At 46.9% G+C, this 26,658-nt stretch overlaps 1 protein-coding gene across 1 annotated transcript; it reads right to left on the reverse strand.

Moving 5' to 3' along the window:
• Positions 1–1,476: 1,476 nt before the first annotated feature.
• Positions 1,477–26,658, reverse strand: NDST2 (N-deacetylase and N-sulfotransferase 2). The gene is made up of 13 exons (XM_074154479.1): positions 25,666–26,658; positions 18,108–18,195; positions 17,764–17,918; positions 16,064–16,249; positions 15,527–15,655; positions 10,391–10,573; positions 9,494–9,590; positions 8,148–8,271; positions 6,697–6,871; positions 6,299–6,469; positions 4,589–4,698; positions 3,310–3,412; positions 1,477–3,165 (listed from the first exon to the last, which is right to left on the reverse strand). Exons 1-13 carry the CDS (start codon positions 26,656–26,658, stop codon positions 3,040–3,042), a joined length of 2,640 nt encoding a protein of 879 aa, XP_074010580.1. The 3' UTR covers positions 1,477–3,039.

Genomic DNA, 26,658 nt, shown 5'->3' on the forward strand with positions numbered 1-26,658 from the left:
GTGTGTGTATATATATATATATATAAAAATATACATGCTCTGGTGGCTTTCTAAAAAAAAAAAAAAAAGGTTGTTTCCTCTTGTTTGTTTTGCCAATTCTCACCCTTCCAGTTCCAAAGAGTGACATGACCTGGCTACTGTTTCTGTTACAATCATGTGCCTTTCTGATACCTGGGTCAAATTACTCCTTTTGAAGTGGGTTGGTTTCCTGTGCATCAAACTAAAAAAAAAAAAATATTCTTAATGCATTACAAAAAAAAAAGATTAAGGCACTGTTTTATACTTACCTTTTCCCTTGGCCTAGAAGTGAACCGCTTGCCATGAAGTTCTGTTGCTAACCAGTGAGGCAAGAAGATGAGGTTTATTTCCACTATTAAAATGAAGTGTGGGGTTCTGCCTAATGGGGCAGTTTGTAGTAACCAGTGCATCTCACTGGAAAAGATGGGTTTGTTGGCTTTTTGGTATCACGGAGCTGCTGATACTGTAAGAGCCTCTGCAGCAATGTGCTGTGAGAGGGAGGTACCAGATCTGAAAATGACTCTTCATCAGCTACATCAGGTAAGGACAGTCCATGTCTGGATCTGACCACAGCAGGTGATTTGTTTGCTGTTACCATAAGCCGTAAGAATTAGTGTAGCAAGAAACGAAGCTTTTGAGGGGAGGGAAGGAATAAATAATGAGGACACACCGCTGCACTTTGCTGCTTTGAGTGAAGGACTATTGCCAGTAAACGAACCCTGATGTTCAGTGAGCCCCTCCCAGCATTCACTCCTGGTACCTTCATTATTTTTTAATGTTTAAATCCATCTCCTCAAAGATGTGCTGGGGTAAAGCATGAAGTAATTGTGTAAGTGACAACCTGTAAAGGCTTAAACACAGGAACCTGTGATGTCTAATGGAGCATCAGCAGCATCTGTCCTGGGATCCTCCCGTGGCAGCTGGTAAAAACAGTAGCTCTGCTGCTGCTCAGTTTGTGAGATGCTTGGTGGAGTGAAGGTTTTAAGGCCATTTTATAATGCTGTCACAACCGTGACTATTTAAACAATATTTTGCTTCCCGTTCAAGGTGAGGTTGCTCGTTACTGTCAGTCTGTGTGTGTGCTGCTGGCCCAGGCACTAGGGACACTGGTCCTGTGTTGCTACAAATAAAACTCACACACCTTTGTTGCCCTCCCAAATATTAGCTCCAAGGCCCGGAGTAGGTTTTTCAGGTTTTTCTTATGCTTCTACCAGCTTCGGGTCCATGACATCACTCCAAATCATCACAAAGAAGAAAAATAAGTAGTACATTTATTGAATCCACTTACTACTACTTCTAGCTTTTATTCAGACACTTGTGCTCAGCTTCGAGAGCCAAGAATTTATCATTCAATGTGAATGATGCTGTACATGAATCCAGTGCAGGAAGTCGGGCTCTTCTCTCTAACAGGAGTGAGAGAGGGGTTTCTAGTCCTTCTGTCCTTTTTTTTTTGGCTGCACAAAATAACCCTTTCCAAGGGCACATGAAATAAAATACTATATTGCATACTATATACATTTACATACAACGGTAAATGCACCATTCATTCAGAAATACACAATACCTAAGGCTCAATGGAAAAGCTTGGTTGAAGCAACTTCTCTCCGGGTAGGAGAAAAGGAGCTCGTGACAGTTGTGGAAGTTTCCATACTCTGATCATATGGATCCTGCCCCACTGTTCTCTGGAGCTACAGCACCCTCCAGGGACCATCTGTGCCCGGGAGGGAGGGACGATGGCCCACACAACTCCAGAAGCCCATGGCTCGGTGACAGAAAACATGTAAAACCACGATGGGGAATTTCTTCCAAGAATAATTATCCAGCAACCGCAGGAGGAGGCAAAGCACCTTCGAGTACTCCCTTGCCTGTGTGCAGAAGTCGTAAACTGAACCGCCCCCCTCTTGGACATGGGAAACCACTTCTGACTCCAAGCCTTCCCTTTGTATCTGAATGATACTTACTTTTAACTGGTTTTTTTTGCTTTTCTCCTTGGATTGTTGGACTGGAGGGGATTAAAACAGGTGCTAGCTCTCAGCACAGGTGGGAGGGGCTCTAGAGCTGTTGGAAAGAGAAAAATGTCGCTTTTTTTTTTTTTTTTAAGATGGTCAGAGATGGGGAAGGGAATTGTCTGCTTTCAGCTGTATCAGCCTTACATTGCAATACCTGAGCTTTGCCTCCCCCCGCTGCCATGCCGCACTAACACCTGCCTCCAAAGTGCTCTAAGGGAACCTACTGCTCCTTGGTCATCTTTTGAGATGTCTACAGTCCCTGCAGAGAAGTAACTTGCTGCGTTGCCACGTATGGCAACCTTTTCCCTAAGATAACTAATCAGTTCTGCGTGTCAGTAGCTGCAGCTTTGCCTTTATCTCCCACTGACCAAAGTCACCGGACTCTGTATCAATCACAGCAACAACGCTGCGGATAAGGAGACACAATCTTAACATCTGTTACACCTGTCCCCAAGAAGGTGCAGTCCCCAAGAGCCACACACAGTGGCACTGTATGTAATGACTGTGGCCACCATACACTGCCTGGGGAGGAAGAAGGTGCTCTTGTACCTTGCTGTTGCCAAATAGACTCCTGGATAAAAGGTGGGGTTCACTGGGCTAGATTCCCCTTTAATTAAGCTGCTGCTCTTTCCTCAGCAGGGGCTCAATACTCACTGCTTGTCTTTCCTTCTGGATGCAGAGGAGGAACACACTAACCCTCCAGAGCCAGGGCCTGTTTCATACACTGAGAAGAGTAATTTAAACATAAAGTGTTAACCGTGCTCTCTCCCCCGCTCAAAGCGGAGCAGGAATTCCAAACCTTCCTGTATGGAAAAGTCAAAGTGTAACACACCATTAATACTCCCGGCGGTGTCAGAGGCAGCAGCCCTTCCTGACGGTGGGGAAAGGCTCCACGTGCACGTCCTCTGCTCCTGCTTGTTTGTCCGGTTGTTTTGGCTCGACAAAAGATGGCATCACGGCACGCGTCGGAGCACCGCACATCCCGATGGCACTGGGGGCAAGGGACTCCCTCTCAGCTCCAGCTGGAGTTCTGCAGTTCCTCACGGAGCCAGGTTGGAAGGGGCTGCCCGAGTCTGTTCATCAGCTTGGATAATTCAATGTTGTGCTCCCGGTAGAAGTCTCTTAGGAACAGCCGTGACTGCGTGGAAAAATATAGACCACATGAGCAGGAAAAAACACATTACCCTCAACACCTAGGACACAGGTGGCAGGAAGATTCAGGTCGGTTTCCTGGGATGTTTCTACAGCTCCTGCTGCCAACAGAGTTGAGACCGTTACTCACCGAGGAATCCATATCAGGGTATTTTCTTCCTTTACTCTTTCCCAGGCATTTAGTCTTTCCTCCATCTAGCAGCTGGCACCAAAATCCTTTTGCTTCATCAAATCTGAAAAGGACACTTGTCTTTAAAAGATACGGCCACGTGCCCAATTAGCAGCAGCAGAAATTAAATAACTCCATAGGTATTTCCCATTTCAGTGCTTTACAAATGGGTTTGGGTTTTATTTATTTATTTGTGGTATTGGTACCATATTTTTTGAGCACTGGACTACTTTGACCAGAAATCCATTACAACCATGACTGCTTCAGCATTATGCAAATTTCAGAGGTAACATGGTGTTACGATATTTGTCTGTTAAGCTTGGGGGAGGGGGGGGGTAATAATCCATGTTTTAGTGCATGTAAATTCTTTTAAATCTCCTCATTATATTTGAGATGCATTAGAGAACCCCCTGACCGTTTAAAGAGTCAAGTGTTTCACTTCTTGCTAGAACACCGGTGTAAGGCAAAGCTGGGAACCACGTCTGGGCCGAGTCTGTCCTGTCCCCTCAATTGGCCAAGGGTGAGCGTGAGGTTTGAGCAAGTACCTCTTCCACACTGAGGCCACCTGAGCAATGCCACGGCTTTTCTGACCCTTTCTCCTGGTTCTCCTCTCTTTGCTGTTCAAGGAAAGGGCAATGGCCATACACCTACACGTGCACCACTCGCTGCCCTCAGCCAGCACAGGCTGGGATAGCAGAGGAGATACGAAACCACAGGTTCCAGCTGCAAAGAACATTTGGGATCTCCAGGGGGCTTGCAGAGCTCCCACTTAAGACTGATGCGGTCACGGTTCATCTTCAGCTGGCACTTAATTGTATTCAGATTAATTGCACTTGCACTGTGGGCAAGATCACAGCAATGGCTGAATAACATCCTTCAACTTGGGATCAGTGAGGCAGTGCCTCAGCCAACACCTCCTCAGACAGCTCTGGGCACCTGGCAAGTCCACGTTTTCTGTAATAAAAGGCTCTTTATCTCAAAACTGTGTGGTGTGTCCCTAATTCTCCATTTAGCTGGAGATACGAGCAACCTGTCACACATTTTTTTATCAGACCTCCTCTACTTTCTGTCAGATACAGGTATAACACGAAGCATAAGGAGCGCTAATAACTCCAGCATCTTTTCTGAAACCACAAAGACCAAATGGAAAACGTCATAATTACTGCTGTGAGGAACTTCATGCTCCTCCATGACAGTGCCAAAAATGGTGCCAGTGTCCTCCCCCAAAGGATTTCCCTACCTGAGGGCCTGGGTGTAGTTGAAGAGCGGCGTGACTCCCAAGAACTTCTGGATGTTGTCCATTACAGAGGCAGGGTTGTGTCTCAGCTCCTGGCCGTCCACGATGAGGAGCTGAAAAGAGAGCAGCGACCTCAGCCTCCGACAGCTTGTGCTCAGTGACACCCCTCAGCTTCCCGGCTCCCCAGACTCCCCGGCCTTTGTGCGTGTGAGCAAGGGCTGCCAAAGCCTTTTTATTCCAGAGAAGCACAGGGGGGATGTGGCCCATTTGTCACCACAGACAGAGAATAGAATCATAGAATTGCCCAGGTTGGAAGGGACCTTTAAGACTATCTAGTCCAACCATCAACCTAACTCATAAAAACCATCACTAAACCATGTCACTAAGCGCTATGTCAACCCGTCTTTTAAATACCTCCAGGGATGGTGCCTCAACCACTTCCCTGGGCAGCCCATTCCAAGGCTTAATAACCTTTTCAGTGCAAAAATTTTTCCTAATATCCAATCTGAACCTCCCCTGGCGCAACTTGAGGCCGTTTCCTCTTGTCCAAAATACCATAAAACAGTAGATTATGACAGGTTTTGCTTAATAAAGTTGCCTTTGGCCAAACCCCCTGTAACTGCGCATTGAGGCCCAGCGGTAGCACCATTTACAGATTGTCTCTGGAAACCTCGTATGCTTTTTAGCTGTCGGCAGCCATTGTGCCGAGTGTCCCTCTGTAACCTATGGTTATTCTCCTGTTACATGTACAATAGACAATAACGAACAACATTTGTGCCAATAAATTACCTATTCCAAAGAAGAGAACAGAAAAACAGTCACATGAACCGAAGCCTGGGGAAGGCAGGATACCCTGACCCACAGTAAGTACAAGGACGGTGTGTCTGGCTCTATCATTCCTCACTGCTGTAACCTCCAGGAATAGTGAGGCAATGAGATACAAGCCCAAGAATGTTTTCCTGTATCTTGTTTAGTCTTGGCAGATTTATCACGTACAGTTTAGACCGCTGCTTTGGCAGAGAATAAGAGATTAAATGGGCATTTTTAGACTCTGCTGGATTACAGACTGTCTGAGGATAACCCCAGCAGGAGAAAGGAACTTGAAAAAAAACACATCCTGACTCACACGGTATTAGACAGTTTATAAATTTCTTGGGAAATTAAGAGACAGTAGTGGTCTATATTGCTGACTTTTTGCAAATTTATATACAAACCACAGAATCCTGATATCTCTGCAGTGAAATTTCCCTTCAGCGGGCAGCTAAAGGCTTCACAACACGGGCACTAACAAGTGGCCGGGAGCCTCTCTTTAAAGCAGGGAAACCACAGCGAGCAGCTGAACGCCCGCTGGGCCTGCCGAGGGTCCCCGGGCTGCAGGCTGGGAGATGAAAGGAAGGGAGCACGAACACTGCTGTTCTTGCTGAGTTTCTCAATATCGTGGAGGCTCTGGGAGATCACAGTACCCTCCTGCACTCACTCGCTTTTACAAATACAACAAAGTGCAAGATGGGAGTAGTCAAGCCTCGTTTCTTATCAGCTCATAATAGGAGGAAGCAAGCGGTGGCTCTTGTTCCAAAAGCCAAGACAAAAGGTGAAATGAAAACAATGGGGGTGGGGTGGGGTGGTGTAAAAATGTGCACGTGGTACAGTTTGTTGTCCTCTCCTCTCCACTAAACCTACACAGGGCTCCACGAGAGCTGTCAAACCTCCTACCTGCCCAGAGGGGTAGTAGGTGAGCCAGCGCTCCAGGTGAGCCGAGTACCAGCCGGGGAGCAGGCACCGGCTCTGCAGGTTGCGCAGCTCCTGAGGGGCCTGGGATTTCGCGGAGATCACTTGGTAGAAGGTGTAATTGAGCGCCACGGGGTCATTGTGAGCACGCTGGTGCTGAAAAACACAAGCTGAATTTAGGAGCAGGGACACAAAATTCCACCTTGTACATCTCTCGGCACAACCACCCACCAGTGTCTTTGTATGTGACTCTGTCCCCACTCTGAGGCAGCCTGTGTCATCTCCCCGGCATCCCTATGGCAGCGGATCCATGGTGTTCTGCCCCAGCCCCCCATCTCACCCCACTGGACCATCTCACCTGCAGGACAGCACAGGGGAGTTACCTGGTACCAGGAATAGGCTCGGTCCGCAGGGTTGATCAGAACTGTAATGATTTTGGCTCGAGGCAGCAGGGCCGCGCCACGTTTTGGAACCACCTCCGTGTCAAAGTAATTAGCGCTCTTCTCAAACATGAAGTCTGTGCTGGCATTGGAAGGTATGGGGAAGAATTCCATGTACCTGCCGAACAGATGGGATGGAGATGATAAAAGGGTAAGAAAGCATTTTGCTGAGTGTTCCCCAAGTCCTTGGGCGGTGGAAGGAACGGGCTGAGGACAGGGTGCTCGTTGCAAGCTCTAGCAGAAAAGAGGTTTTGTCTAAGAGTAAGGCCAGAATCAGGTGCCTGCCCTGCCACTGACCGCTTGTTTAAACCCATCTATATTGTTTGTCTCTTCGTACCTCAGTCCGTAGCTGAGATGCAGGGTCAGGAGTTCTGCTCTGCCTCACAGGGGCTTGTCAAGTTGGTAACGTGGAAACTCAGACATTCGAGTAATGGCAGGGTAGAGGGTAATGGGGGGACAGGGCACTGTAAAGCACTGCGAGACTGATCTCTGCTGAAATTTAAGCTGTACAACTAACTGAGATTCCATGCTAAACATGAAGATTCTCCTCTTGCATGTGATGCTACACTCAAATCAAGTTGGACGACTTTTCCAGGGGACGCAAATCAAAGCCTGTGCTTTCTCGGCCTGTCAGTTACTGCAACTCCTCTGTACTGCCTGACTCGTGAGCTTCGCTCAGGTACCATCTTCCACTATCTTTTCAATGGTCCTCTAAATGATCAGAGAAGTCAGACAACATCTCCCACGACTCACAGGCAAAGAAATCCCACAGCAGAATGCCTTAGTGCCACACAGCCATCCCTCAAAGCCACCCATGAGGGACTGCAGTGCCACGGGCAACCTGAAGTTCATGCTTCGAGCAAGAAACACCTTTAAATTTTCTCTGTCTGGAAACGTAGTGGCATAGTGACAGTAAAATTTCCCTGTCCGGTAGAAATACTTTATCATAATCGCATACTTTTACAAATGGACACTGGAGCCAGTGCAAGGAACACAGTGACGGCTCTAAGTTTAAAGGGCCCAGAACAACAGTAGGGAGGTTGTCCCTCTGTACTACGTGTTTTAACTCAGAAACCACAACGAACTTTTTAATGAGCACAGTGGTGCCTGTTTTGCATGTCAAAGGAAAAGAAACCTCACGACAGCAGCGCATTCACCAATGACTCTGGATTTTTAAAGTTAAATCATGCCCACAAGTCACTAAGGTCAGACACTACCTGTCCTGCTCCTGGGATGAAGCAGCTGGGTTACCAGAGAACATGGACCGAGCAACAGCAGTGAAAACATCTGTTCAGAACTAAAGAAGCTACTAAGGTGGTTGAAGTGGACAGAGACTCAGGAGAAGACAACATGGGTGCACCTTGTCAAAGAACAACACGTGCCAGGATTCTTACCAATCGATTCCTTTATGATAGTTGGGTCCATTAAAAAACTGGATCTCCTCAAAGGTGGATGGACTTGGGAAGTTACTGGTGACAGCTGGATGCATGGTCAAGAAGAAGTGCACAGCTGTTGTGCCTGCAACAGGAACCAATTAATGGGAGCTGGGTCACACAAAACACTCGGCTGAATTAAAGCCTTTACCTACGCTGCGAAAACCAGTCCGTGGATGGGTACGCTTCTGTCATGTGTGGTGAACCTACTCCTTAACTCGTGCAGGTTACCCCCACGCTTCAGCTCATGCAGCTGACTTAAGTCACCTCTGTAGCATGACAGCCATCACCCACATGAGCTACCCCCACGCTTTTTTATCCCTGGTGGCAGAACGCGTACCCGCAAACAGGAGGCGGGCTGGGTACTGCAGAAGGGTATCTTGTGTTTGGGAAGATGTACTAGGGACAATGTTAGTGTCCTTGGATGAGAATCCAGCTAGAGATACCTTGGCCTGCCTCTGCTGTAGATGTTTTCCCTTCACCCAGCCAAATCCTGCTCAGAACACAGCTGTAGGTCTCCAGTAGGCCAGTAAATCAGCTGAGAGAAGGGTTTTATTTACTGTGCCACTGCAAGCAGCTTGGGCCGGGATACGGGAGGGCTCATGCTGCACACACACCAACAGAGCTTCTCGGTGACACTGGCTTGGCTGGGACAAGCTTCCTCCCAAGGCCAGGATCACTGTTTGCTGTGCACAGTTGGTGGCTGCTGTTTCAGCGAAAGCCATGGTTCAAAGACCTGGCGTTGGCTGAAGAGATTTTGCTCTCTTCAGGCTAGAAGGGACTCCCCAGTACAGTCTATACGGCCATGCCACTGCCAACCACAATGCCACAGCGCTAAGAGGTGGTGACAGAGGTCAGACAGAAGAGGACGGCTACCTCCCACTGACAGTGACACGGAGCGTTCGGTGGGTACACAGATCTGCCGCAGTAAAAGCACTAGGGGGCATTCATCGTCACCTCTGCTAAGCCTGTGTTAGTCCTGCTGACAGCTTATGTTTGTGACAGCTAGGAAAGGTCACAGTTGCTCTGAGCTTACATGGAAGAGCCAAAACACTCCTCTGCAGCAGGGCTTTTCCCTCTGCAAATCAGGACCGAGCCAAGCAAAGTGCCAGGGCGCAAACTACCGACAGACTTGCCAGATTTAGGTTAGAACAAATCTGAGATTCTCTGAAATGTCCTCTGCAGCCATTTGGCAGCCTGCACAGAGGGCAGCCACACACATCTACAGCACAGACCCTTCCAGCTCTCCTCCCCGGAGGGATGAGAGGGAAGCTGCAATCTATCTTTAGATAAAGCATTCACGTTACCGGTTTTCTGAGGTCCCACGACGAGGAACTTGGGGAGCCGATCGCACGTTTTCTCTTTGGACCAGATATCCTTGTGCCTCTTATCATCGCAGGGATTCTGCAGCACAAGTGACGGGATTAAGCGTTACCACAGGAGCTAATGGAAAGGGGAGGAAAAGCTGGAAGGCCAGTCCTCTTGGGAAAATGCTATTAGCATATGAAGAACACTTCACAGCCACACCGCTGCTCTGCCAGGCATCAAGAAGAGTTCAGTAAAAACACGGGGGAACGTTTTTAAAAGCTCTAAAGTGACAGGAGAGCTAAAGTCCCTCTGAGAGTGTTAACCACAGGCCTTGCCCTGTGTAGCCGTGATGGGCTGGGCCACCACGATAGTACAGCTCAGCATCTGTGAACTTCTGGCAGACAGACAACTCTATCACCTTCAGTTAATTTCATCTGCTCATTACCATGCAGAGAGCTGCTGCGCTGGGATAAAATGGAATAAGCATGTTTTTATTTAATGAACATGGATTCTGCAGTGTGAAATTACTTTAAGATTAATCACATTAACATGCTTGTAAGCTCCTCCAGCACCAAACAGGGCTCTTCCTTGCACACGTAACATTTCACAGCAGCTTGCTCTAATATAAGTCCTTTAACAATCCAAATGCCTGCAAGCCTGCCCCCAAGTCACTTATGACAGCCACCCCCCGTCCCTAAGCTCACACCATGACTGTGTCCTACAGCTTCTACTCCCCATCCCTTGCAATTTTCCACCTGCAGCCTCAAGCCACAAAGGTTAAACCTAAAAGCTTTATGTGTTACCCCTCTGCGCTCTGGATCGGCAGTCTCACCACGCTTCAGATGTGGGACATGTCTCTTGGAAAACCACTAGGAGCGGTTAAGCTGCCTTCTCACCTGCCACAAGGGGTTCTTCTCCTGTGGAAAGATCTCAAAGTACTTTTTTGCCAGTTGGACAGGGGGCAGCGTTTGCAGGCGAAGGTTGGTCCAGCACTGCACAAACTTCACCAGGCTCTCAAAAGTGTACAGTCCCAGACGGTCATTCCCGTAGTTGGACAAGTGGGTCATGAAGATGCTGATCTGAAAACAGAAAAGACATCGGATACTGGTTAATCAGGTAACAGTACTGTTTCCTCCTAGCTTGATTTTACTGTCAGCAAGAGTCTCTTCATATCTCAGACTGCCCTGGCTGTCTGGGTTGATGAATATGTCTCTGCCAGTGTACAGCACTGCCGTGATGAAAAACTAAAGAAACGTAGCAAAACAGGAGAAACTCAGGAGAGGAGGGACACAGACCCCTGGGGAATGATGGGGTGGGTGCTCCCCAGGGAGAGGGGCAGCGCGCTGCAGGCTCGGGCACAGCGGCACAAGGGACAGTTCTCACAGGAGTTATTTCTAGGCCCACAGCCTGTCAGCTTTCATTCACTTCGGAGTTGACATCTCAAGTGTAAAGGAACAACTGGCAATTCACACTTTAAAATGCAAACAAGTGTACCTGGGGATCCGAACATGGGCTGCAAAGAGGACATTGTCCTGGGAACAGACACCAGCTGAGAAGGTTTTAAGCTTGCAAGAGCCTTCAGCATAGGCAGCCCCTGAAAAATGTCCTGCCAAGCCTGAGCGTGTAAACCTTTGGGCAAAGCGGCACTGAGCACCCATGGGAGCCCCCCCCAGCACTGCAGTGCTCAGGAGCCCGTGTGCTATCTCTGCCTTGCTAAGCCATCTCTTCTGTCAAGCAAACACACTTCCCTCCTGTCTGTTTTCCAGTATTTCAACTTTTGGAAGAGTGCAAAAGACTGCTGTCAGCTTGGCTCTGGTGTGGCTTTGACAGGTCCCATGGAATCAGGCATCCCAGTGCCTGTAACACAACAGCACTTTGCCAGACACAAACCACACCACGGCTAGAAGTTATCAAAACAAAAGCAGAACGCTAAGGCCAACGGAAGAATGACTACGAGGGTGATTTAGCGCTCCCGACCCAGTGTCTGCTAGTGTGGGGGCGGGGAGGAGGCGTCATAGTAGGGGCACCCAGTGCTGCCTGATTCAGAGCTTAATCCTGATGATGCCAGGTAAGGTCAGGAGGCAACAACAGGCCTCCCTGGCAGGGGGCAGGAATGGCTTTCCCATTCACAGTAGGGGAAGAGCAAAAGGGGGAAGCAGGAGACAGATGGTCTTGGGGATGAAGACATTTGCTGGCACTCGGGAGGTCTGAAATCAGTTTTCTGCCCAGTGTCACCACAGACTGGTCTCGGTGTGACAAGATAGATACTGATAGATAGTAGCTCTTTGTGCCTGAGCCATCCCCGAGACACTGTGAAATTAATTTAATCCTGTCCATAAGGTGCTCACACCCCCTGGTCTTTGCATGGGTAACAGAAGACAGTGGCGGGACTCTGGGACACATGGAAAGTAAGCTGAGTTAAGGATTTATCCCCTTCGTCTGCCTGTGAGTTTTTCACTTCTGGTTTCCTACTGAGCCGACGGAGACCCTGCCAGACAGGCTCCGGCCCCTACACTTCAAAGAGCAGGGTGTGCTCGGTGCTGTTGTGTAAAAGGGATGTGCTAAATACAACACAGACCAAAGGACAGAAAGATCTTCTGTGTAACTGCAGGGCCATGCCATGGAGCACATAAGGCGGCAAATGGATGTCTCGTGTTGCATCTTGACCATTTCTGGGAGACAGCAGGAAGGTGGTGTGACAGCAAAGGGTGGCTCAGCCCTTTGACTTGCTAATGAAACATTTAGGAAATGAAACAGAGGAAAAATTTGCTGCATGAAGTGCCTGGTTCACTGGCATAAACCAAGTACTGCAGCAGGGAAGGTGCAGGTCACCACTGGGGGCCCCTTCAAGATCTCCAGAAAAAAACACGAGCCTGCATGTGACCCAGGTTAGCAACTGTGACTACATTTGGAAAAATGGCTCACGCAGGTAATGCCGTCACCTGCAAACAGTCCCAAGCAGCTGGATTTAGAAGAAGACAAGACAAGCCCAAGCGAAGAGCCATTTCCCTGTACCTCTGAGCGTGCAGTCACGTCCTGTAACACACACGCGCTGTTTAACAAGGCCTGGCAGCTTCCTCTGCCTCGTCACAGCCACTGCTGCCAAAACAGCTCTGAGCTCTACTTCTGACATAAGCTACGCTCAAGTCCCATCTCTCCCTCCCTCCCATCCACACCCAGTGACCCTGGGAACTGGCTTGGTAATAACACCTCCCTCTATCTCCCCCTCCCCTTCCACTGTCAGCATGCCGTGGTTTCCCTTCCTTCACGCTGAGGAAAAATGAGAGGAAAGGTCACAGAGAGTCTAGAACGCAGAAATCAGGAGGGTATGAGCATCCTCACAATATGTAACAAGCAGCTGTGGGCGCAGCAGTAACCTGCCTGTGTAGTGTGAGCAAAAGTGTTTGTGAAAAGTGATCAAAAAGATGCCTTTTTACTTCTGGGAAACAGGAACCGGGCACACGGCAGCCTGTCTGCTGAGCATCGACAGCTATTGTCCTTCTTGACATCAGACCTTGTTTGCTAGTCAGAAGATCAAACATCTTCTGTTTGCACTGTGGAGTTAATCATACGCACACACAGGCTTGGAGGCTCCTGAGCGTGTATGCCCACGCCAAGGGAGCTGGAAGCACCAAAAAGGACTGAAAGAGCCTGGTCCAAGTCTGCTACGGATCACTGCTGGGGCTGCGGGGCTGGCCAGCTTTCCATCAGGTCCCTGAGATGGCTCTATCAGTGAGGGGAGGAAATGTGAGGGTCTGAGTCACTGTGCAAACACACCAGCAACGAAGAGGAGCTTAGAGCGCAGTACTCCAGTGCTGACAGAGAGAGAAATCCTCCACTGCCAAAAGGAAGCAAAAGCATAAACATCGGAAGCATCTGAAGGCACCTGAAAGAGTTTTAAAAGTCACCACGAAGAACCAACAGTAGACCTGGCAAATAAACTCATCCTGTACCAGAGTACAATCTTCCCAAACTTTTTGGATCACAGATCACTTACAGCTGTTTCGACCGTCACATGCTTATCAGCAAATTTTAATGGGTAGCTCTAAAAACTATGTTTCTACAAATTCCTTGGCACCGCCTCCTAGACCAGCAACAGTGTCTGGATTACAGTCTGGCAACTGGTTTTCCAAGCTCTTAAGTTTCACGGTGGCTATTTCTGCAGGCATTCTTTAAGATCTGACAATTACGAAGCGGGACAAGGTGGAATTCATCCAACATATGGGAAGAGAAGCCCAGAGAAGCAATGGTCACAGAGAAGAAAACAGTTTCTTTCCATCTGACCTATCACTCCATAGAAGAACAGCCTTCTCCTTACTACAGTCTTTTATTAAACAGGTAGATTGGGTTGTTGTGTGTGAAGATAACAACTCTGTCTCAGGTGACAGGGATAGAAGGCTGCCTTCCAGACGTCAGGATGGAAGGTTGGCTTCCAGACCTGGAATTATGAACTCCTACAGCTTTTTAGTCAGGACTGTTATAGATCCATACCTTCTGCAAATCATACATTAAGCTAGAGCCAGCCCCAGGCTAACCTTCAGAAACACAGGGCCTCTTTGTAAACTACAGCCTTTCTGTGTGATGCACCCAGAGCACATTGCGAGGGTCTTTTCACCACCACAGTTCTACTTCTAGGAGCAGAGAGGTACTAAACACTAGGAAAAGCAAGAGACAAGAAAAAAATAAGCTCATTGAGCAAAAAAGCTTGATTTTCTGATTCACTGAACCTCTACAGCCCCAACCAGAAGTGGCTAAAGCTGCGTATTCAGCCCTGCAATCAAGATGCAAAAGAAGGAGGGAATGAAAGAAAACATGACGGTGAGCAGAGCCACTGATGTTACGTGACAAATCCCACAAACAGGTACTCAGTGACTGGGACCAGTACTCCAGGGTTCCCACCTAGGAAGCTAGTGAGAAACAACCTACTTCCTCTCCAATCTGCTCACATGGCTTCTTGTCCATACTCAGACACTGGGGGAAAAGATGTTTAAAGGAGAAGTAAGAAGGTAGAAATTTGGAAGTCATGAGAAAAGAAGAGATAAAACCATTAAAACTCAGGAGTGGCTGCAGTAGACATTCTAAAATAACTATCTAAACCTGGCAATGCCCATTCAGAGAAAGGGAGGACAACAGGTGCCCGATCAGCTTTAGGAAGCAACAAATTCAGGTGGGGAATTGAGAAAGTTACTGTACAATCAAAATAAGCAGTGTGTCCTCCTGCTGCAGCCAACAAGCAGGAATACGAAGGAGTGTGATCTGCGGCTGGAGAGGCTTACAAAACTTCATCTCCTAATTCTACCCGTTCAGAATTTTTCTAAAAATGACACCTTTTGTTGTGTGTCCCTTGCCACCTTGTACATCTTCCCAGCTTCAATAGGAAGCGAGAAATTTATGTGATTTGCCATTCATGGGAAGGGAGTGCAGGGTGTTGAAGTACTACATTAGCCCGGTGGCGATGGAACTGTCAAGTACGAAAAGGGAAAGAGAAACACCTATGTCAGACCCAGATCTCCCCAAAACGCCTTAGGGTGACAGCTACAGCACAAAAAAAGCACACAGAAATTGTTTCAAGTGTCTGCATATTGAAAGAAAGGGGAAAATGCTCCATAACGACAGCCAGAGAGAGCAACTATTCTGAACAAAGCTCATCAAGGAGCCAGGGGAGAAGCCAAAGGGCAGCAGATGTAGGTGGAGCAGAAGGAGCCAAGGCACATCTCGGTTCTGGTTCTGCAGCAGCCTAGGTGGCACCCATTCTGCGTTAGGCCATGCTCGGTATGTCACCCTGGCTAGTTTCTACCTGTCACCACTTGTCACCACCGAGTACTGATGCTTCCTTGGCGGTGCGTAAAGCAAAACAGCACTAACCAGCAAGTACCTCCCTGCCCTCTTTTCCAAATCTTCTTACCATCACGCTGGAGATACCCATACCGTGATGGTTGGTTACACTGTCTCCCATTGGATCTAGGCCTTTCTCACACCAGGCACATACACGAAAACACCTGAACACTGATTCCCCTTTCAGAGGAGCCTACCGGGTTCAGAAGCACCGTCAGAAAGAGTTCACCACCACGAATGCTCTTGTCCAACTCCTTTGAGCCACCGGGATATTCATTATAGAAGATAGTGTGAGTAAAAAGACCACAGGTCTGTCGAGGCAGAACCTGGCAATATCAAAGAAAAGCAAAGTTAGATAAGAGGCAAATGCAGCAGAACCTACACGTGAACGTGTCAAAGTAGCACTCTGTGGATCAATACACAAAGAGTAAGGGACATAAGCGACACAGGCTCAGAGGAATCTTTTGATATTCCTCCCAAACATTTACTCATCACAGTGCAACTGAGTCAGTGGGATCTCAGTTTAGCCTCGCTGTGCTTGGTTTCGCTCTCCGTTCAGTGCTGACCTCTGAACTGTACTGAGAAACACAAAAACTAGCTTTAGCCAAGTTTTTTCTCTTTGCCTTAATAATTTTGGAAACACGGGTGATATTAAGATTAGTGTCTCTAGTGCAGGTCATTAGGGACTGTCCCTTGGGCAGGAAAGTGGGCTCTGCTTGCCCAGCTGTGCTCACCATGATTCCGTTGTGGATGAACCCACGCCGGTACCGGGCAGGCCGCAGGTGTGGGTATTCCTCTGTGCTCGTTACCTGGATGCTCCAAACAGATTTCCACGCCTCATAGAGTTGCGTGTGGACAGGATAAACCCCAGAATGATGGGGAGCTACGGCATAGCCCAAGTCTGTGGGAATCCCATGCTCCTGGAAACAGAATATGCAGAACGATAATTCAATATTTAACTAATATCCTTAATAAGGATCATATTTAGCAGTAGACTCCAAGTTGGAGCAAGGTAACAGAGTAAAATGAAAACTCTCCAGATTGGGAAACCTGAAATACCGCTTGATCTTCTTGTTTTATGCATCTATAGAAATATAAGGGTGATTTGATATCAACAAGGACATTCAGCATTGGTAACAGCTGCTGTTAAGAATGGTCTTGTAGCTTGCAGGTGTGACAAATCGCATTAATTCACAAGCCTCAGGTCATGCTCCTTGGTAACTACAAACTAATCAATGCTTTTAAATGACACATCTCACCCCCACAATTCCTAGATCTGAGTCACTAAAGGAGGAAAACAAAATTTCCTTAACTGATATATAAAAGGGAAGTAAGATGACGACTGGGATCTGTCTTGTCGCTAGCAATTCAAAGAAAAGCAGACATGAAGCAAGAGACTGTTGAGGGTGAAGATATGGGACCTGGAGCTATACTAAAATGACAGGAAATATCTGAATTTCATGATTTTTAATTCCGCTGTGTGGTTCTGGTAACAATATGAATGATGACAGCTCTGCCCTGGTGGTGTACAATAAACCCAGAGCCCCTAAATGAAGCAACAGCCTTCTCCCTCCCACTGCTAGCCTGTTTTATGTTAAATATGTGTAATTGTGTTCTGTGCTTTGTCTCTCTTTGCAAAAGGCTGCACTGTTATTTAACCAGGAAAAGAAGGAGCCTAAATTGTTTCTATAACGCTGCAACTGTGCCCTGAATTCAAGATCATTCCTAATCTGTGTGTGTCATGGGAACACAAGACAGCAGCCTGCTATTCCCAAGGGGATTACCATCAAAAGAACCAAACTAGAAGTGAAGGGGGCATTTCTTTTCAGAGAAACATGTACGCTACATTCAACTCTGGGCTGTAAGCTTCAAGCAGATGCTGTTCCAGCAATGCAGGATGTTCAAGGCTTCTCCCTCCTCTGCCAAAACCCAGGGAATTTCCCCTGGACTTCCTAGATAAGTAACTTCCTCCAGCATTGTCTGGGGAGGCCAGAAATAGGGCTGTGAGCACACAGAGCGTTTTATACTACCAACCAGGTGACTTCCTTACAAAACCGCAGCGAATAAGGACAGAAAAGGAAATGCTTTCTCGCTGCCAGAGTCTGTAAGTTAATTGGATTTGGATGGCAACGCTACAGGTTCACACCTCAGCAAACAAGAGCCTTGGGATTTGCACCCTGGAACGCAGGGAGCTGCCTGGGGCCACACAGGTGCCAGGAAGCACTTCCCATTGCACAGGCAAGCATCTGAGCGGTGTGTCTTGCCTGAAGACAGCAGAAGCCACTCACCAATTTAAACTTCCAGCACTGCCTTTCTCAAATGCATGTGAGTTACTAGACTAGTATTTGGGTCCAGTGGGGTCTGAACAGCCATTCCAGGGACAGAACGTTTAAGTATTAGTAGTGTAAAGTAAATAAACTGTGATGCCCCTTACCACAGCAAACTGTTTGTTGAGCTTCATCTGCTCAGCCAGCACAGTGACATTGTGGAAAAGATGAGGCTGCATGTGACTCCACATGTGAGGGAACCACCAGAACTCCTTCCTGTGTTTGAGCAGCATGTCATCCCCTTCATCTTCCTCATCTGTACCTACAGAGAGCAGAAAAGGAGATGCAAAAAAGAAAAGGCAGAAAAGGGGCTCAACGTTTCAAAGCAGTGGCTAATTCCCTGCAATGCTGAGTCGTTCCAACAGAAAATCGTGCTCTCTCTAACATGTTACACACACACGAACACGGGGACCATACACAGGTGCTGGGACAAAAGGGTGCCAAGGCTTACCTGTGTGGTAGAATTTCCCTGAGAAGCCCAGGTTGAAGGTGAAATTTGGGACTAAAGTTCTCAGCTTATTCTGGGTGCTCAGTAAAGCCTGTTTGAATGAAAGGAAAAAGAAATGTTCATATTCAGTTGCTCTGTAACGTTTCTCTGCTCTACTGGTGCCCAGTTCGGTCTGAAGAGGTGTCATGGGGAATGGGGCAGCCAAGTGCTCCACATGCAGAGTCTTTACTTGAAGTAGTCCTGCTGTACTAAATGGTGCTTTAAAACCACACTCAGATGATGCTCTCAAATGTGAGGGACCCAGAGTGTCTGTGCTAAGGTAAAGGGACAATAAATCTCACTTCCAAGCAACAGATCCCCTACTCTTTCCACGTCCAACCTCAACGCTCCCTTCCTCTCCCACATTGGCTGGGACTTTGCTATTGAACCTCTGGCCTTTCTCTGAGCCTATGTGTTGGTGAAAAGGAGGACGGGGCAGCACACGGTGCACAGCTGAAAGAAGAGAAGTCAACAATATCGTGAACAGTAACTAAGTAATCCAAAGGGAGGGGGCTTTTATTTAGAGAGGAAAGGTGGATTTGCAGAACTACCCAAGCCAGGAGTCCTGCCACGGCAGGGATCTATCCTTTGTCCTTGTGTCCCTTGAAAGTGCCAAAATCCTTTTGTAGCAACAAAGTTTCCTGTATTCTGTAAAGAAAACCTGGGGGAGCCGAGATTCACAGTCATGACATCTCTCTCCTACAAGTTCTCTCTTGCTCGCTTGTGTCTGCTTTAAATGTCCAAAGTAATTGGTATAGCCAAAGGGAAGGAGCCTTGTGCCACAAACCCCAAGGTCCAGCAGCATATGGAGTAAGACAGCAGACAGCCTTGACAGAAAAAAAAACCCCAGAGGCTCAGTATGTCACTTCCAAGTAAGACACAAACAAATTCCAGTCAAATTTCTTCTGCTGGAAAATAATAAGAGAGAAGCCCTGAGATGCATGCTCTGCTGCCACCTGCGTGCTTCAGGGAAAGTGTCACTGGTGCAGCTCCCTATGGGAGAAGTTCTCAATCAAATGGGGACCTGGCAGGAGGGCTATTTGGGCTGTTTGGCAGGTGACAAAGATGCTCCTTGCCCAGGCAGTTACTTAAGATTTTAATAGCTTTTCTAAGAAAGCAACGGATCAGTGGCTACACCAAGGTGAAGGTGATGACCTTTCCACAGCAGACTTGGGCTAGATGCAAACACACAAACAACCTGGCACACAACACTGGGAAAGTCTACACTTTCCAAACTGTGCAAGGGAGATGGGCAGATCTTTCTGTATCAGCTGCCCTTCCCCAGCCTCAAGAAGCACAAGAGAGCACTAAACCACTGCCTTCACGTCTGACACTCTATAGGCATTGCTCAGGTACACGAAAAGTACATCCACAAACGCAGACTCTCATTCAGTGGAGGGACCAGCCTTGACACCTACCACTTAAAGTGATCCTGATGAACCACCGCCGTCACTAACACTTCAAAACAGTGTTGACCAAACACCATTCATCACATTAATTTAAAAATGATGACTTTTGTAATTTACTTCAATCACCCTTCCACTGCAAATGTGTCTTGGAGCAGAGATATTGAGCGTTTTTATTCCCAAGGCAGGCAGCCCATGACCTCTCATACACGGCAAGGTGGGAAGACTAGACAAATTATTTCTGCAGTGCTGCAGACACTCTCGACGCTCTCTCTGAAGCTTTCAGACTTTTCCCTAGAGACACACTTAATTGCCAGTTCCTCCTCTCTACAGCCACACAACAGTGACATCAAACCAGCCTGCGCCTGGGACAAATTTCAAAGATCCCAGCTCCTCCATGGCCACGTGCCTACCACATCCTTACCCCAGCCCCCACCCAAGAGTAATATTTTGAGAAATATATGGCATGTAACATCTCCAGAATGTACCACAAATGCAGGCAGTGCTTTTAAAAGGTAACATGCCAGGAGCACTGATGGCTGAAACCTCCTTTGCTGCACAAGATCCAGAATAGGCAATGGGAGGTCAAGTTCTTCATACCTGACCCCATGAGACACAGGGATTCGTCCCATGTATCACAGAGCACAGACTAAGAGCTGTGCATCTCTACAGAGAAGCACCTGTCTGCCCAGCCAGATGATAATACCACATCAAATTTGCGACCAACACCTTGAACACATCACCCAGTATCTTAAAAAGGAAAATGTCACTTTCTTTTCTTGTCTCCAGAGCTGTCCCAAGCCTCACCACCTCTCCCTGCTGCCCCGAAAGGCACATCCAGTTCCTCAAGTTCGGGTAGGACGGTGGGGAAGAAAGCAGCTAAGAAGCTTAGCATTCCTCTGCACAGAGGGAGATTTAAAGCCTGTCTGGGGTTACCATGACGACACATCTGTCTGATGATAAATCCCAAAAAGCCTTGCTCCAGCAGGCAGCAATCCTTTGTGTCTGCGGAGGGACCAGGGAGAATCTGTGGGGGCCTGAGACTACGGAGCTCTATGGAGTCCTGCTTTCTTGGCGCATTTTATTGCTAATCGTGTGCCACCCCCTCTGCTGATGCTGGGTCCTTTCCACAGCCACATCCTTAAGGTGGCACCACATAGGTTTGAAAAAATGCCTTTCCCCTGCACAGGATAAAAGAGACTGAGGTGCCAAGTGAAATATTTGGGAGTTTGTTTCAACAACTTATGCATTCACTGTTCCCTAGCACACCGGTTCAAAGAGCTCTGTGGGCTGTAGTGAAGTGAAACAATACAGATGTGGGAACGGGCCGGGAAGATGGCACTTCTTGCTTCTCTGACACCACTGCGTTCTGTTTCTCTGTTATAAAGCAGGATGAATATGATAGTACTAATAACATCTTACAGGTGACTCAAGTGGCATTTCATTTATACCTATAATGTGCTCTGATCTTAAACGAAAGGCAATCGAGAAATGTGGAGTAGGCTATCCATTAAGATACAAAATAGCTAGCCAGGTGCAAACAGCTCCAGATGTGAATATTTAAGAAATTTAGTTGCTCACGTGCTACAGGACAGAAGGCCAGCATTTTAGCTATCCCCCACCTCTTAAAAGGGAAGTTTCTTCCTCTAGAAAACTGCCCCTACAACTCCGCCAAGTATTTCTATTTCATATTTCCTAACTATCTTCCATTCCAAAAATCCTTCCAGGATGTAGCCAAGGCCGCTAGCCAGCCAGAAAGACCCCTTCCCCAGCTAAGCTCCAGACTAGAAGCTCAGCAAGGCTTATCCCAGGAAGGAACAGATGGGGTCTCCAAGAGATTGCCAGCACTGGCTACCGCAACTCATAAGCCACATCAAGGCCAGACCTGCTTCACGCTTGTCACAGTCTATCAGGGAACATCCTCTGCAACTCATGACCTGTATTTTTGGAGGCCTTTAGTACTTAATTGGGGCAGCCACACTGCAGGACCAAGTGACAGACATCTACATTCCAATGCACATTTCCGGACACAATGCAACAAAGGTCTAAACTTCAGCCTGATGTTCATTGCCCATCACTTTAAAAAAAGGCTTTTTTATAATCTCAAATTATGATAAATATTTACTTCTAAGCAAATGTTAGGGGAAAAAAAATTAAAATTGTGCCTTTTGTTGCAACACATTAAAAAAATATCTATATAATCTCACTGATGGATCTGCAAAGATTTACTCAACAGTAACTACAAGCTTTTGATGCCATCCAGTGAAGACAAAAACTCTCTCAATAGGGTTAAAATTCCAGGAGTGAGGAAGAAATCTGGGGAAGCCATAGCACCCTTACTGTACCCTCTTTTAGGCTGCTTCTTTAGGACCTAATCCTAAAATGATGTCCTTGGCATCGCAATAATACAGGGCTAAACCTTCATGCAACTCTGCTTTTTTAGCTATGAAATTTTTAACTTCCAAACACGTTTGCAGAGATTTTAGTTGTTCCATACAAACCCTAAATATTACGTCTCCTATCTCAGGTCCCTCTAAAAAGAGGTAAAAGAAAAGAGGGAACTAAGGTTGAGAGTCAGATGCTGGGAAGAGAGGATAACATGGGTCTAGGGAAACAGTACATGGACAAATGAAGAGAAACAGATTATAAAAAACGAAGGAAGAAAGCAGGGAGCTTGACAGCCTCCTCTAAAATGCTCCTGCAAAGCAGATTAGGAACGTGTTGCAGAAACACCCTCTTCATAGGAACTGCCCCTGTGGACACTGGGTAGCACATTCTCAAGAGGATTTTCTGCAGTTTTCTCACTGCCCAGCAGTAGCACTGGCACAGCTCAAAACAGCACTGTCAAAAGAGAAAGCATTCCTGGTACTGGTATTTCTACCTCCCCGACAATGTTAGAACCAGGGAGTTAGAAACTGCTGAGTATTTTCGTTTCAGGTAAGATCATCCCTTGCAATTTAGAAAGGCAAGAGCTGGCTGCCCGCCACCCTTACTAGATTCTCTCTCTTCCACCCTCACCATTCATAACCCAAAATGAAAAGACTGTCCTTGATTTTCACTTAGCTTGCTCTCAGACCTGCTAGCAATGACTGCTCACTATTTATGCCCTTGTAGAGATTACCAGCAAAAGAGGCAAAAACTCATCAACTTAATCTTCTTTTCTCATACCTAAAGACGACCAGGAAGGATCATAAAAGCCAGATCCCTTCGCATTAGAAACGGCTCGTCTTTGTTGGCCAGTTCCACGGAGGTTTGGTAAATTCAGAGGATTATGATTTTAGAAGAGAGTGAATGGGGAATAATTGAGAAGGGATTCTCTGAGATTTTGTTTTGTTAATTACATGCAGCTCAAATCTGTGGTAAACTTCACAAGGGAAAAATGTTTTCCCTGTGCAACTTCCAACTACTTCACTTCAACTGAGGACTGCAAGCTCCTGGTGCAGCCCTTCAGCAGAAACAGGGACTCAAGGGTTATCATCTTTAAAGTAAAAGCAAGCACAATTCTTTTTTTCTTTTTAAAGAAGAAAGCTATTCAGCCTTCCTTTAAGTATCACAAATAAAAATGTTTCTCCTCTCACACAGGACATCTTCCAGGGGCATGTATTTCATCAAATTATATTCGGCACTGTCTTTTAATAGCAATTTTGTCTGGGAAGCTCTCTGAACGTGGACCTGCATATGGCGAACAGCCTCACTGGGACAGCAGAGTCAATTTTATACCTTCACACAACATCCAATCTTCAAACCGCTACCCTGACTGCTGTAATCTAAGCTTTAAGATAAGGAGCTGTGTGTTGAGATAACGGCCCTGAAACAGAGCTTTCATGTAAAAGGCCAAAGCAAATGCCAGCTGTTCTGTCACTATTACATCCCCTTCTCTCCCCATGGCGAGAGGCTATCAACAAATCCATGTAGTTATTTCTCGCTTTTAAAAAATAAAAATTCATTAACCTCTCGTGGCTCTGCAATCAGAGAGCTTCTTTTAAATGGATAAATCTGGGTTTTATCTGCTTTGCCCGAGATTCTCTGCTTACTGATCACAGATTATTCCTCCATTTCACCCTGTTAAAACCCAAACAAAGCATCTTTTGGAATTATCTTGTCTGGGTTTGTTTTTAACATCACTGGAGCAGCCTTTGTTTCCAAGAGCTTTGGCCACCTATCTCCTGTTTTCTCACATGGGTCTGTAACCTGCAAAAACACAACAGAGGTGAGAATCTCTGCCAGTTTGGACTAGAGGGTGCAGGGCCTGCTTTGGACCAAGGTAAGGTTGTGATCCTTCAAAAAAAAAAAGCTTTCAAAGCGTTTCAGCACCGCAAAACACAGAGATTCTGAAGTGAAGAAAATTTTAGCGTTTTCCTTAAATAAATATTATATACAACTGTTCCATTTTTCTATACCTGTCTGCTTGGAAACACTTTTTCTACACCCGTTTGCTTAGAGAGTTATGGTCAAAGGTGACTCTAAAGAATTATTAAAGAAAGAAGCAAGTAAAATAAATAATGCTATGAAATGAGAGCTGCTTCAGGCATGCAGCTTCAAATAAGTTGAAAAGATAAAGCTAGCTCCAAACAGAATGCAAGGGTTTCCTTTTCCCCAAGCTAAACTTGGGATCAGAAGCAGAACTTAAAATCTCAAAGACCTGAAAAAAATGGAGATGAACTGAGATATGTCTTGCTTGGATGCATAAAACACGTAGAAAGGGTGGTAAGACTCCTAGTGAGGTGGAAGAGTGCTCTTGGGAACATGTAATGGTTCAGTTCAGGTAAGAGGACACACATGTACAACAGTATTTTGTTTTATACCTTTGCCTCAAATGTTCTGGGCCCTTGGATGAAAGGTTAAAGGGTGCTTCACTTTGAAATTGTTTTGGAAACATGCTAAGGCAGCTGCTGTCACAGGCTCATCGTCATCATGGCTGGTACCCCAGGAACTCCATCCAGGACCTAAGGGCAAGTGCTAAAAGGGAATCCAGAGTGAAAGGCCTGGGGCCTCATATCTCTGGAACCACCTCAGCACACCTGGAGGAATAGGCAATGAACCTGCCCCGATGGCTACAAACCAGAACTGATGGGGGAGATACAAAGGCAAGCCCCTGGCTCCATGAGGCAGCATACGTACACATATCACAGGCTTAGGAGAACACTTTATCACATACTTTCAAGGACACAGAGAATTAGAAGGGGCACTTAGTTTCTTACCTTCTTCCTACTTTTTTTCTCCTTTGCCTGTCTTGCTTCCCTCTCCTCCACAAAATATCTCTCTCTGTGCCTTTCACATCTCCTTTCCTAATAAGCCACTCTTATTATTTAAGGAACTGCCAAGGAAAGCAAACCACAAAGATGGCATCTCTCTTTCCCAATTGCGAGGCCGCAGAGATGGTTCTCATGAAGGCTTAATCTGAGCATGTTTCCCTGGTGAATTTTTGGCTAGTCCCTGCCCAAGGATGGGGGTTGTTGGTCGAGGATATGAGGGGTATGTAACGAAGGGGGAGAGAAAAATCTTTCTTTTTCTGATTTCACTGAATTTCACTGAATTTTTTTAGAGTTGGAAGGGACCATAAAGATCATCTAGTCCAACTCCCAATTTGGTTATGTCCTGAAAAGCTAGATGGCTAAAACATAGGCTAGAGCAGTTTACACTGCATGGACTGGCCTACAGTTTTGCAATATAATAGATACAGTTTATATATATATCATAATAAATAATAATATAGAAAAATACAGTTTTTCTATTCTATTCTAACATAACTTGCCTTTTCCTTTTGAAAGGTAGAGTTTACAGCTACAAACAGGTTGACAGAGGAGATGTCCGTATGCTTGTTCCCTGTGTTAAAGAGGAGACAGGACAGACCACCAGAGGCATCCTCCTCTTAAAATCAGAGAGACCAGCTACAGGTCCCAGAATGAAAAATGCTCCATTTAAACCTGCAAAGCTGTTGAGAGCATCAAATATGGTGCCTCAACATCTTTGCAGGCTACTTCTCTGCTTAAAACAAAAACAACTGCAGCAACCAACCCTGTCACTCTAATTAAACGCAACCTTGGCTTTCCTGGCATACCACACACACACACCAGAAATTTGTCTGGGGCCTGTAGTTATTCTTGAGATTTTACCTCTACATCAGACACCTTCATGCGAGTGCCCTCTTTTCCCACAAATATATCATCAATGTCGACGAGGATATAGCGATCAAGTGTGAGACAGAGACGTTTGCCAGTCAAGTAGGCAATGGCATCCACGAAAATGAGTTTGTGCAGCCAAAAATTGAGGTTATTGCCGAAGAGAACCCGCTGGATCCCATCATGCAGACCCAGGTCCTGCACCACCGTGGCATGCAACGCTTTGTGGGTGGCCAGGTGAGGAATGGACTCTGAGGACTTCGTGCTGGCCAACAGCACCGGCTCGTAGGTGCTGTGGTTTGACTGGAACACAGTCCAGTCATCACCGGGCAGGGGACCCTGCTCCACCTCATTAGCTCGGGTGACGTAGAGCAGGGGAGCACTAGGGTTGATGTGATAGTCCCGCAGCCCCAGGTTGGAATGTAGGAAAAGGGGGAAACCCTTGAGCTGTGCACTGAGTAGGCTGTTCTCGTTGGCTTTGAAAAAGCCTATAATCCCTACTCCATACTCTACACAGTATTTGTCCAGCAGCTCTCGGTTCCAAGCATCTAGGTTCACATATTTAAGGATGTTCTCATAGATAATAAGAGCGTAGCGTCCCCTGTCTTTGTCTGTCAGGGTGGGCATGTCCCCTTTGCCAGGGGCGATCTCTGTCCTGTATTTAAACCGGCTAGATTCCAGGATGGCCACTATTTCCTGCCCCAGCTGGGAGTAAATGCTTTCCACAAAGACGAGCACCACAGGATCCGTGCGTGAGGTGTCCACAGACTTCGTGAGCCTCCAGCTGGCTTGCGGGGGGATCAAGATGCGGTGCTGGTTGCTGCAGTCACTGAAGGGCAGGGGTGGCGGCTCCTTGATTTTGGGACTGTTAGTGACGTAGTAAGCCAGGATGCACATGGAGATCAGGCTGAAGGCAATGAGCAGTAGGATCAATCTGTGGAGCTCCAGCTGTCGCACGTGCCGCACTACTTTCCACAACTGAATCAT

The sequence above is a fragment of the Numenius arquata genome, chromosome 10 (genome assembly GCF_964106895.1).
Source record: "Numenius arquata chromosome 10, bNumArq3.hap1.1, whole genome shotgun sequence".
Lineage (NCBI taxonomy): Eukaryota > Metazoa > Chordata > Aves > Charadriiformes > Scolopacidae > Numenius > Numenius arquata.